The sequence below is a fragment of the Pimephales promelas genome, chromosome 11 (assembly GCF_988280905.1).
Source record: "Pimephales promelas chromosome 11, fPimPro1.hap1.1, whole genome shotgun sequence".
NCBI lineage: Eukaryota > Metazoa > Chordata > Actinopteri > Cypriniformes > Leuciscidae > Pimephales > Pimephales promelas.
The window spans coordinates 14,018,669-14,032,027 of record NC_142779.1 but is presented as its reverse complement, the minus strand read 5'-3'; the positions used below and the strand labels follow the sequence as shown (position 1 = coordinate 14,032,027).

The window sequence follows — 13,359 nt, the reverse complement described above, 5'->3', positions numbered from 1 at the left end:
CATTTGTGTTTCGTCAATAATTTGAATTACTTCATTAATAGGACACCTATTATTTGAAGAAAACCATTAATTCCAATATGGGCCATTTTGAACCCTTTATGTAGGTTTTTTGGTTTTTGGCATTCTAGGGTTACAAAACATAACTCGTTTCTAATCCTTGGGTTTTTAAAAAAACAAACGCATTTGTCGATCACACAGAATGCCTGCATTAAAGTGCAAGATGCAACACTAACTAGAACTAACTAGTGAATGAAAATACGCTAACACACTGACTTGAGTTTTTAAAACTTGAATGCTGAAAAGTAGTACAATTTTTAAAACCAAAAGTGCTTTTTGGGTTCATCATTGATTAAATGGGAAGCAAATGAATACATTGATTTCACATGCCAAAGTTGATAAACATTCAATTTATTCTAATTCATTGAGGCACTAACCATTGGATCATCATTGGATCAAATGCAAATAAAGGCACCATACATTTAGTTAAAAAAATACTACAATAGAATACAGTAATGTAATAGTGTTTCACCGGTCTCTGTGGTGTTCTAGCAATGATCATTGTACTGTAAAAGTGAAATGATTTCAAAGATGAAATTTGTCTTGAATGTACTATTAATACTTATCGGGAAAAGATCAAGTGTAACAGGCAGACAACACAGTCAAGACTTGACTTATGGTGATAACTGTGATGCATGAAGATTTACAATATTTTTGATCCAGTTTTACAGGCTACAGAGGTTGACTGGCAAGCTGTCAAGAGAGAGGATCCATTCAATAGACAGAGGCCTGATCTATGAAGGTTGCGAGGGTGATGTCACGCTGCGAGATTCCTCCACATTCATGAGTACTGAGGGTGATTTGAACCTACCAGAGATAAAACAGGCAGACATGACAGTCAACATGAAATCAAAATTGGACACAAAATTATGTTCTTCACACACATTCATGGTCTTTTTAATGATTAATCAGTAGTTACATATTATTACAATGCAATTTCTAATTCCTTATTTAGGCATGAATGCCATGCTAGCCTGATGACGATGGGCCCATCAATTTACCTTGTTATACACATTAAACCATTCGGGATGATGATCCATTTTCTCAGCCTGTAGTGCTATTCTGGACATGAACCCAAAAGCCTAAAAGGGAAAAGAGCATGTCATGGGGTAGGCTATAGGCTATACGGTAGTTTGTCACTCTAAATAGTTCATTGCATTTGCATCTCTCTTGGCAGTTTTACATAGTTTATTACCTGATTGAAGTCTTTGAAGAGGAACTCTTTGTAAATGGCATCTCTTCCCACCACCTCCACCCACTGAGCATTCCTCATCATGGGCAAGATGTGCTCCCTCTCCTCTATGGTAAGAGTCTGAATCTTCCCAGCCTTAGAGTTTATAACAGTTCTGATTAGAAAATATCCTAAAGTGAAGTTTGTGAGGATGAATGTAACAAAGCGTGTCACAACTCTGTGAGTAAGATGTTTATATACACTCCTGGGCAAAATATCCCACCCCGAAATGGCTGAACAATAAGGTTTTAATTGTCTTAATCATAAATTATTGGTTAGGAAATTATCAAAATAGAAGAAAATGCACAAGAATTTTTAGAATATTACAGAATGGCTTGCTTCCCACAACCAACTGAACAGTTGTTATCTAAACAGGAATGATCAGATGTCATTTTTCAGCAAGACAATGCCCCTGTCCAAATTACAAAAGCAACCAAGTAGAAGTAGCTTGAGACTAAGTTCATCGGGATTATGTTTCGGCCATGGTCAGAGTCCAGATTTGAACCCTATTGTGAATATTTGATCTCACATTAAACTCAAACTAACTGGGAGACCTTTTTCAAAAAGTACTGTATTTAATTGTAAATGTTTTACATACCAAGATATAATAATTTGTTAATAGAACAAATATCATTAGAACAGTTTTGCAAACACTCGCACTCTTAAGCAACTATTCCGAGGGGGACGTTTCAGAAAAAAGCACTGTGATTGGTTGTTGTGAGCCCCATATGGAAACAATGATGACTTGCATTTTCAATTTTAGGAGCTTCCATCATATGACTGGGGGGCAATGGCATTCCTAAGCAAAACCCTTTGTGCCCTTTCCCCTTTAAGTAAAGATCACATGAGCTTTAAACACAGTACTGTTAAAAAAAAGACATTATTACAATATATTGAAATGTGCGTTTACATTAAGGTAACTGACTTGAAAATGTAGGCTTTCTGGATTTTCTCTATGCTTTGTGATACATTTTGTGCACTTTTCAGTGAATGAAAGGGAAATTAAGTTGATTTGTGTCAGCATTTTCTTTTGTACTATCCACACACTATAATCCCTGAATGAACCATCAGCGAATTGCGTCAGAGAGCCTGTGCAAACACATGTCAGTCATGATGAAGCTCCAACACTGATAAAGCAGACTGACATCAACAGGTCTCTTAGCAACAGTGTAATCAGCTGGTTTAATGCTGCTGCACGGACAGTCACGCCACGACAAAGGCGGCGAAGTAAAGCCATGGCAGATCTATCAAATCAATAACAGACCTTGATATGTTAATGCTAATTTGAGCACTATACTATGTGCTTTTTAAAAAGATACATGAAAAAGTGTATACGGCAAAACGCAAAAAAAAAAAAAAAAAAACTTGATTGTGTCTAAAAAACTGTTCGAGTAATACGAAAATAAAACGTCAGATTTAAAAAAAATCACAGTTAATAATATACAAATAGCACGAGTCGACCTATTCAGCCCATTCCAGTTTTATTTGAAGCATCTCGCTTGTGGTAATGTTATGCATTTAATTGCAAAGTTGAGAGTTATGCACAAAGACATTATAGTGGTTGTTAATCCACATGCAATTATAAGAGTTAAAAGTTTTTACATGTTTTCTCTTACCATGTTGAGAGTGCTGCTATGGTCTCGCGCATGCAGCTGGATTTCAACCTCTTTTACAGTCTATGATTTCAACCTGTGGTGAGAGCACGAAAGTTCAAATCCTACTATGGTGAAGGGGCGTCTTATGAATATTAACTAAGTTGCGTATTGGACGCTCTTGAAAGGTGACCAGGTTACGTCAGCACGCACTATTTAATATTACAGTAGGGGCCCTGTTGCTGCTGCCCGGCTAGAAGCCTGAACAAAAATGAGTGTGAATGGTGTGACAATCTTTTTTTACAGTCTATGGTGAAAACAGATAAGTTAGGCGTTTGCAATTCCAGACAGTAAGAGACCATGAACAAATAATAACAGCAATAAATATCTTACCTGCCTACAAACGACATACAAGAATTAAAAAGGGGCTCCTAGCATCAAGCATACCGGTATGTTCGGGAAAATGCAAGCCATTTAATTAGTTAAAATGGGCATTTCGTATTATTTTTAACGACTGCTGTTCGTGCCTAAAAAGATATGAATTTAGAATTTAGCATAACCGGAAATTATCCCTGTTAAGTGAAAAGATTCATCAAGGGTCACACAGACGCACAGACACAGACTGAGGTAATTATCTCTCTCTCTCTCTCTCTCTCTCTCTCTCTCTCTCTCTCTCTCTCTCTCTCTCTCTCTCTCTTTCTCTCTGTCTGGAGTTGTCACAATTATGGCTCTGTCTGTTACTAGCTCTAAAGTTATGTTTTGGAATTAGCAACGGAGCTCCTAGCTTGGGATAAAATGCATATGATCATTCTTAAGACACGTCGGTTGAGCTAAGGAGCACACTGTAACGAAACTTTCACTTTGAAGAAGACGCTCTGCCAGTGTGGCCTCTGCGCACCAGCCATTTCAAACCCAGCCTCCAGTTTTTGGGTCACGCCTCCTTATTTGCGTACACCCCTCAATCCTCTATATGCCCAATCCTAAATATCAAATTCCCAATCCTAAATCCCTAAATGCCCAATCCTAAATCCTAAATGGCGAAATGACCAAAAGCCCACTCCTATATACAAAATGCCCTATCCTAAATACCAAATGCCCAATCCTGAATACCATTTCTGATCAGTGTTTATATGTAAATAAAATACTAAATTAAATCTGTTCATCATAAGCGATTGAGTCTCTAAAGAAAATTTGTACTAAATCGCTCAGTTCATATGGATTCATTTTACGATCTCTTTATGAACTTTCCGAAGCGTCAAAGTGGTAGTTGCATCTATGGAGGGACAAAAATCTCTCCCATTTCATCAAACATATCTTCATTTGTGTGCCAAAGATCAACGAAAGTCTTATGGGTTTGGATTGGAATGACATGATGATGAGTAATTAATGACAGTATTTTCATTTTTGGGTGAACTATCCCTTTAACCTTATATCTTCCGTCAATCTTGTTGTGCCTTCTAGTAATAAAACTCCAACACATTTCAAAGATCACTGTAATCACACGTACAGTGATCTTTGAGCTTCCTTTTATTTTCATTTGCAAAAAAAGAAGAAAAAGAAATACAGCATAATGGATTTGACAATGAAGATAATCAATATCTTGAATGTTTTCTTTTTTACCCTTCTCTCAGCAGGGATGTGTGAAAGACGTCATACAGGTAGATCATAAATTATGACATTCAAGTTGTTTAAAACGTGTTGCTTAAAAAGTGTATTCATTGTATTGTTAGGATACTGCAATCTCAGTGCCTCTGTCCTTTTTTTTTTTTTTTTAGTTTTCAAGCTGAAAATGGATGAGGCATTGCTAATATTCCATAATGAACTTCCATACAACATTAGTGTTTACTACACCTCAGATTACTGTTATAAGGTACTTAAAAGTTGTTTAATTGTCTTGATTGTGACTTATGAGTGTTTTAAGCATTTTTTTTGTACCAAACGAAAGAAATATAAATACATTTGTTCCATTTACAATACAGGTTGAGTTTTGTGAGCAATATAAACCTTTCCCATACTAGAGCCTGCTTGACCTGTCAAAATGCCTTATATTAAATAAATGTTAAATAACAGATATCTTCGTCTTCTATAGTGTCTTTATCAGCCCCTTGCCACAGTTGGGAATGGTCTTAATATTTCTGTGGTGGTGAGCACACAATTCACACTGACTCTAAGAATCGCACCTGTGGATGGAAGCGGCACTCTCTGCGGGTAAGAATTTTCAATAATTTTTAATTGGTATAGACGGACCCTACATATAGGCTAGATATACAGCCCCAATATCAGCCAATTGCATTTGCAGTCAGTGAGACTATTTATGACCATGTGTTTGAATGTGACCTGGCTTTAGTGCTGCCCTTTGGAGAATTACTCACTGTGCATTGATCGCACTGCATTTTGGGGTTAACAAGCTGACACTGAAATAATGATGAAAAAGACCATTAAAGGCATCAAAGCTTGTGGTCCTCTCACAAACTGGGATGTTTCCTGCAGGAAAACATGGTCGTTTTTACAAACAACCTGGTCCTCAAACAGCCATCAAGTTTTGGGCCATTTTCAAACGAGCTGTCGAGGGTGTCTGATTTCATAAGACAAGTCACAGTATCTCTCCCACGCTGTGGCTGAAGTCTAGTCCAGGGCTTCTTTAAGATCGATACCGAGGTCCCTTTCCAGACACAGCCATTATCGATTTACCTTCTCCCCTAAAGAACATACTGGCCACTATGTCATTCCCAGGTCGATCAATAAAGGCTTATAGTGCACATTTTGGGGGATGAAAAAGGTGAAATGGGTTCAAAAGCTGCAGTTTTCTCTGTTGTCCTCTAGATGGCCCCCTTCAGCCTCTTGTATGTCATTGTTTGTTATAATTCTGCTCCATGCTGCTACAAAGAGGCATTTATATATACAATACAACCAGAAAATACCAAAAATATTGGTGATAAACCATATAAATCATTTTGACTTTAATAAATATAAAGACAAAGTTGATTTTTGGACTAGGTAAACAGTTACATGACAGGCTACTTTACATCAGTCGGCAAACAATTTGTGGTTAACAAGAAAACAACAAATTTGTGCATTTGAAAATGCTGGTGATGATGTGTAACAGAAAATGTAAATAACATTTCAAAAGAGGAAAGCTTCTTAAACAAAACATAAAAAATTCAATAACCGTCATCATGACTATCAGGATGTGATGGATGGATCAGTGTTTTATTACATGTTGATGACATTATTTCTCCTCCCTAGTCTGAGTCAGACGTTTGGTGAAGCTGGCCAGTATTCTCTCTGGATGAGGCAGCCTAGCTTGCTAAATGATGTAACCTGTTCTCTCACTGTGGATACAAGACCGAATAATGCCTACCTGCGTAAGTATATGTACTGTGTAATTAATGACATTAAATAAGTCTCCTAAAGGCATGTATTGTGTTCCAAAGTTAAGCAGGGAAATGCCTCCCTCATATCCCATGAGTCAGTTGAGACTGTATTGATCCGATGAACTGCTAATTTCTTGAAAAAAAGAAAAAAAAAAAAAAACAGCTCAAAGAAAAGCTTTTCTGCCATGTTTGTTTTGGAAGATGCCCCGGGAGAGGAGCATTGTGGGAAATACATTAGAGGAGCGTGAAGGATTAAAGCATAATGGGGTTTTGAAAGCACCACGCTCTATAATGTACAGTCTACTTTGCAATAGTGCAGATTATGTTGTAGATCAGACTTTTAAGGGCAAGTAGCCATTATCTGTCAGATATATGGCCAGTGTGACTAAACTCCCGGCTATACGATGAGCTTCCATTAGCCGGACTGGTTGGTGATTACACTTCAGCTCCAGAGGGCTCTTACAACGTACAGTAAGTGATGGTGCTAGTGATCAGCAGATGCTAAGAAGAACTAATGAGGGGACACTGAACAAAAATAACCAAAACAAAAAATGCTGTTATCAAATGAACTGCACAAGAGTGACACTATTTTAAGCCCATCTTGGCCTGAAAAATGTAAACTCTGACCTCAATATTGGGTCTATGATGAATACAGGCAGTAAATTATACAAACATGTAGTAATTGGCCTGCTTAACCTTAGATACTAATTAACATTTAGACTGAACTGTGCAAATCAGAGTAAATTTAAGTGTTGCTGATTCTCAACTTAAGCGTAATTAGTGTAAAAAAAATGTACTGTGAAAGAAGAGTATAATTTACTGAGGATTATTAGACAGTAATGATCACCATTGATTTTATTACAAGGGAGGCTTGGTAGCTCTTGATTACACGAAGGTTTTCAAACCTTTTGATGTACGCCTTCTTAATATGTGTATATATATATATATATATATATATATATAATAGTAATATCAAATTCTATTTAAAATAAATGCATTAAATGCAATTATAAATGTGACAGCCTTGAACTTACATATAAACAAAACATGCTGAGTTAAAGTACCTGTTTTAAGATGTCAGTTTGTTTTCTGTATTTTTCTTAGTAGCAACCAATCTTCTTCTCTGACCTGTCAAGTTAAAGGACATTTGAGGCATGACAAACATGTTTAAAAGTACTCTTAAGTGGGCAGATGTACATGGCGTGTTTATTTATCTCAGTTTGTCCAGGCTCCTGTACTCAGTCGTCACTATAGTATCATCACAGCTTCACTGTTTCCCCTCATGTCATCAAGTGTATTCACACTTAGATCAAATGGTGCTTTCTTTGTTTGTTTTTCCGCAAAAGGCCTCCACTTTTCCACTAAACAGTGATCGCTTGAGATCACTGGGTGTAACGTGTCCATTTGATTCGCCATAATACTCTGCGTTGTCCATGTTTTGATTGTAAAAGATGATAAATGGTGGGCTTCCAATTTAGACCTTACGTAAGCATTATTTAACAGTGTTGAACTCAATTTGGTTTTATGGAAAGTGAAAGCGTATATCAAACTTTTTTTTTCTTGCATTATACACAAACTCAATAAAAACGTCTGTAGCTTCCTAATACTTGGAATATGACACTGTTTTACACCTTCCTCTAAGCGGCCAGTATCATGGAGGACGGCCTCTGGCAGCCAATATGATCCATTCCATCATGCACTGTGAAAATATTGCCTCAGTACATGGCATTATTGGAGACCCAAGGCTAGGATTTCATAGATTGATTGTACGCCTATAGACTGGTTTCAGATTACATGAAAGGACACTGCTGGATTCTTGAGAGCTCCCTTGTGGCATAGCATGGGTGACAGAGGCTGTTCAAAGCAAAGGCTGAGAAAATCGGATAAACTGAACATGTTTTTAACCCTTTACTTTTTAATACTCTAATACACTACTTACTGTTTGCAAGGAACATTCACAGGATCCTTATTACTAAACATTAAAAACAAATCTCCTCACAATAACTTCAGAAAAAGTGAGTATAACCTTTGCTCTTATGTGTTTGATATTGATTCTTTAGCGCTGTTGGCGGCATTCTTGATTCTGGCTTCTGTCGCTGTATTTTGGGCCTCTTTGCCTTATATACTCAGGTAATAATATTAGCTGTTTTTCTCTTTCAAATTTGAATAATTACACTTCCGTTCAAAAGTTTGGGTTAAGTAGGATTTGTTTGTTTTTTTTAGAAATTATTACTTTTTATTCAGCAACAATGCATTAAATTGATCAAAAGCTACAGTAAAGACATTTATAATTTTTCAAATGTTACAAAATCCTAAAAATGTATCATGCTGCGTCCGAAATCGCATACTGTATAGTAGGTATTATACTGTATATATATATATTTTTTTTTGCGATCAAAAAAAATTCTATAATATGAAAGTGTGTAGTATGAATGAAATTCGAATGTAATATATCCGCCATGTTTTCATTATCATCGCTTTATCTCTATTCAAAAATCCTCTCTTATGGCCTCATGGGATAGTAAATTGTCCATTCAGAATCTTGGCAGGAGTAGGAAGTCATCCAGGTACATTTTGCCTACAGTTTTATGATTACCGTACTATGAATTCGGACATACTACTTTGCTCACATACTGTTTTTCGCCTACTATTTACTGTACCGGTATATTTAAATAGGCATATTCTGACAAAGCGATAACTTTAACAAATATATTAAGCAGTTTTTAACATTGATAATAATAAATGTTTCTTGAGCACAAAATCTGAATGTTAGAATGATTTCTGAAGGATCATGGGACACTGAAGACTGGAGTAATGCTGAAAAATTTGCTTTGTCATCACAGAAAACAATATTACTATTATTATTATTATTATTTTTAACACCGTTGAGTGCATTAAGGACCAAAATGGCCACATATTAAACATTGCCTAAAATATTATATATTATTATTATTTTCCACTTTTACCAAGTTAAATCTTTTAACCAGCATCAGTCCTCATCATAACTACCAAAAATGTATTCAATTTCAGGATTTTAACCCTTTAATTACCAGTTTTGTTTGCGAAACCATCGATTTGTATAAGAGGAAAAAACACAAAAATTCAGTTATTTTCAATAAACTAAATGCAAAGAGAAAACTTTAGATTTGGATTATCACAGTCCCACTTTGCAAAAAATCCCACTTAGCGCGTTAGAGACCAAAAATGGCCACCTATTAAACATTGCCTATTGCCTAAAATAAGGTGCATTTCCACCCATAGGGAATAAATAGTGACGTCATCTGGTGGAATACACTATATAATGCAAATATAATGCTTTTGCTTCAAAATGAAAGGATGTTTGTGCAAAAATCATGTTTCATGTATTACTGACAGCCTCAGATTTAAACAACGTTTTAATGGGTTTCAATGGGCCATTTTTGGTCTTTATGGTGCTGAGTGTTACTATTTGATCTACACAGTGTGTGTTATACATATTTTGCAAAATGGGATCACATTTTTTACATGTATCCAAAAAGTCACAATTTTGCCAAATTTCATACCATTTGCATTAAAACAGCCAAAATGGTCAAAGAAATTAAACTGCAAAAGACCAAAAATGTCCCTAATGCAGCATAAGGGTTAATTGTATATTTATGTAAAATATACAATGTACAATACAATACAATATACAATATACAAATAAATGCTGATTTATTGAGCATAAGAGACTTTCAAACACAAAACTAATATTACTGAATTTTGAAATGCAATGAATGTAAACCGTTTTTTTTTTTTTTCATGTTTAAACAAAACATGTGTTTAAGTTGAATGAATGTTTTATACCTCTACAGATGCAGCTGTACACAGAGGCTAAAGAATCGAATTTGCTGTCACAGGTCTCAAAACTCCATGGAAATGGTGAGGGCAAAACGGTTCATGCATCATTCAATAGGAACATACGTTATGTGTCAAACACTGTGAATTTGTTTATGGTTGGTTCATAGCAATCCTAATCTGCAATTTCCAGGATGATCACATCTAAAATAAAAATGGCTCATTGAGACATCTATGGAGCCTTGTAGTGGATATAGTTTGATTTTCTGTGGTACTGCTCGAATGTCCTGGTCTGAAAGTTTGATTAGCTTTGTCTGCGGCCTATCATGCAGTTGTTTGGAGAGCCAGAGCAGGAAGAGGGTAATGCTAATTTCTTTCTGATGGATCTCACTGCCATCATAAGACCATATGGTGAATGGAAACATCTTCCCTTGGAAATGAGAGAAACTATTCATGCTCTCCAAACATGCATGAGGCTGCTCACGTTACCCAAACATGGGCAAAGCCACGACTGGTTTTTAAATTTAATTTATTTGTTTATTTAGTTCTTTATCCAGAAATCTTAATTTCCTCATTTGACACCTTTTAGTTCTGTGCAACATTGTTTCAAAAACATGCATGCTATTATCATTTGTATATACAGTATATACATAGTACTGTGCGAAATTATTATTTACAGACGGTTCTCTTAAGAGAGGTTCTCTCGTACTATGTAATATCTTATGCTAGAGGAAAATCTCTTTTCCATGAGTTATAAAAGCCAAAAATTATCCTTAATTTTGAATGAATACAAAACACGTTGCGTCCGCATGCAGACATAGGCTAGCCGGCTCTACTACAAATGGGAAAAAGAGGCTACAATTTGCAAGAGCTCACCAGAATCGGGCAGTTGAAGACTGGAAAAATGTTGCCTGGTCTGATGAATCTCGATTTCTGTTGAGATATTCAGATGGTAGAGTCAGAATTTGGAATAAACAGAATGAGAACATGGATCCATCATGCCTTGTTACCATTGTACAGGCTGGTGGTGGTGGTGTAATGGTGTGGGGGATGTTTTCTTGGCACACTTTGGGCTCCTTGGTGCTAATTGGGCATCGTTTAAATGCCATGGCCTACCTGAGCATTGTTTCTGACCATGTCCATCCCTTTATGGCAACCGCATGTACCCATCCTCTGATGGCTACTTCCAGCAGGATAATACACAATGTCACAAAGCTCAAATCATTTCAAATTGGTTTCTTGAACATGACAATGAGTTCACTGTACTAAAATGGCCCCCACAGTCACCAGATCTCAACCCAACAGAGCATCTTTGGGATGTGGTGGAATGGGAACTTTGTGCCCTGGATATCCATCCCACAAATCTCCATCAACCGCAAGATCCTATCCTATCAATATGGGCCAAAATTTATATTATATATATATATATATATATTACAGTAGGCCTATATGAAGTATATTATTAACTTTTTCTACTAAAACATTCTTAGTTTAAATTGTTTTCATGCTGATTAAGTGGGAAAAAATAGATAATAAAGGCTTATCAACAAATGCGTCTTAGTAAACTTAAAACCCGTCTCTTAAAATCCATACTAAATCGGTTATTTTTGCTTATTTTAGGAGGAGGCAAATAATAAACATTGTGCGGACAAAAGCAAAACAAAGTCATCCAGACTGAAGTCACTGGACACATTTCGAGGGTATGTGCCAAAAAAAAAATTATTTATTTTGTCTAAAATGGTAACAACTTAATTTTGTTCAATTCTATGAACTTAATATTTATCAATTGTCCGCATTCACTCAGTGAATGTATTGTAAGACTAAGGAGATTGCAAGGGGTCACAGGCTGGACATACACTCACTCGAGCCATTGTTTTTAGTGGTCGCTCTAGGCATCATCTCTAATATATTTTGCTTCCATGGTGGGGAACAGTGGATTGCTGTTGAGCAAGGGTGATGTGATTTAATCGGGAAGCCCAGCAGGGCTTGATAGTGGCTTGGGGGCAAACACATAAGCACGCCTCTCCCGAAACAGGAAGCTGCTGTGGCTTTGACCTCTCACATCCCAGTAATTGATGTAATAATACAGGCATCATATCAGCACATATTCAGCAGGCTGTAGATCTGGAGCTGTGGAGGATATGACTTTCCAGATCGAGATTTGTGTAATGGATAATCCATGTGTGTTGCAAAAGTGCTTTTCAGATAGCAATCAGGAGTGGCAATTTGTACTATCAATGACAGTAAGAATGACTGTAAGCTTTTATGGTTCTTAGAATTGCCCGTGACCATAATGTTTTCCCCACATATGTGAAACTTTTCATAAATGTTCCATTCATATCCATAATGATATTCCTTGTAAACCATAGTGCTGATAAAAACAGATGTTCCACTCAGTCTACACCTGCTTTTGCTCTGGTACATGAAACAGTCCATTTCCTTGTTAAGCCTAATGGTTTTATCAGCGTGGCTGGAGACTGGTTCTTTGTTTCACCGTTTCCTTCATTTCAGCCTACGTATTCTATAATCTGGAACGAATGCTGAATTTGAATATGATATAGACATCATCTCATACTTATAGACTGAGAGGATGACATCACAGCTGGCTTGTCAGGTCTGTTGATTCATGATGTCGAGGTAATACTGGATTCTGCAACAAATGCATGATATTTCACAAGAGCTTTGCACTTATTGCAGATCCAAAACAAAATCAACACTGGCCAAAGTACACATGGGATCCCTGATTTGGCTATATGTGGAACTTAATAATGTCGGTAGATGTCTTTGGCTCTCTGTGAGAATATCAACCCAGAGAAAGCCCGCAGTTTTTCAACTCCCTTGCTGTATAACATGAAATATGGCCTGTCCAGCAGTGAGTCAAAACTTTTCACTGAAGAAGAAGCATCTGTCATCTGCCCACCGCCCTGGTGAAATTGTTGCGGCTACGTTTTTCCTCAGAGCTGAAGAATAGCGCCCTTAATTCATCAGATGCCATTAACATGATTTATAGTATAACTGTAGACTTTGTTTGCATTTTAATTTTTTTAAAAGGATCTGGTTTTTCATCTCGCCAGCCAAAAGCCTGCATCCATTTTCCTCATATTTGTGATTACAAATTGAGGTTGGTGGTTTTGTAATAATGATAAGTTACACTAACAGCATGTACCACAACAAAATGTTCCCAATTAGTTAAATATACCCAATGCTTTCCTAAGCAGGAAACTCCTTACTTTTAATAACAGGTTTAGTTTTGTTTTTGATGTTTGGCATTTACTATAAAATTTGGATA

The 13,359-nt window shown here is 36.5% G+C and overlaps 2 protein-coding genes across 8 annotated transcripts in view; one reads left to right on the top strand and one right to left on the bottom strand.

Annotated features, from left to right (window-relative positions):
* Window positions 1-387: 387 nt before the first annotated feature.
* pcbd1 (pterin-4 alpha-carbinolamine dehydratase/dimerization cofactor of hepatocyte nuclear factor 1 alpha) lies at window positions 388-3,055 on the bottom strand. The gene is made up of 4 exons (XM_039663022.2): window positions 2,905-3,055; window positions 1,253-1,384; window positions 1,059-1,139; window positions 388-864 (listed from the first exon to the last, which is right to left on the bottom strand). Exons 1-4 carry the CDS (start codon window positions 2,905-2,907, stop codon window positions 772-774), a joined length of 309 nt encoding a protein of 102 aa, XP_039518956.2. The 5' UTR covers window positions 2,908-3,055; the 3' UTR covers window positions 388-771.
* Window positions 3,056-3,127: 72 nt separating this feature from the next.
* Window positions 3,128-13,359, top strand: part of LOC148977152 (heparan-alpha-glucosaminide N-acetyltransferase) — a 31,301-nt gene continuing 21,069 nt past the window's right edge. The window contains exons 1-8 of one of the 7 annotated variants that reach the window (XM_089117025.1): window positions 3,128-3,507; window positions 4,515-4,538; window positions 4,656-4,750; window positions 4,970-5,088; window positions 6,127-6,245; window positions 8,315-8,384; window positions 10,088-10,154; window positions 11,691-11,770. In XM_089117025.1, coding sequence (XP_088973151.1) covers window positions 4,517-4,538; window positions 4,656-4,750; window positions 4,970-5,088; window positions 6,127-6,245; window positions 8,315-8,384; window positions 10,088-10,154; window positions 11,691-11,770 — 572 coding nt within the window. In that variant the 5' untranslated portion in view covers window positions 3,128-3,507; window positions 4,515-4,516. Of the gene's footprint in view, window positions 3,508-4,014; window positions 4,539-4,655; window positions 4,751-4,969; window positions 5,089-6,126; window positions 6,246-8,314; window positions 8,385-10,087; window positions 10,155-11,690; window positions 11,771-13,359 lie in introns of those variants that run through there. The other 6 variants (XM_089117024.1, XM_089117028.1, XM_089117027.1 and 3 more) reach the window with 6 other exon arrangements.

Excerpts from the sequence above, each read along its gene's own strand:
- pcbd1 (XM_039663022.2), bottom strand. Across the intron at positions 1,140-1,252 it reads TCTTCAAAGACTTCAATCAG|GCTTTTGGGTTCATGTCCAG; the intron begins GTAATAAACTAT and ends TTTCCCTTTTAG. Across the intron at positions 865-1,058 it reads GGTTTAATGTGTATAACAAG|GTTCAAATCACCCTCAGTAC; the intron begins GTAAATTGATGG and ends TATCTCTGGTAG.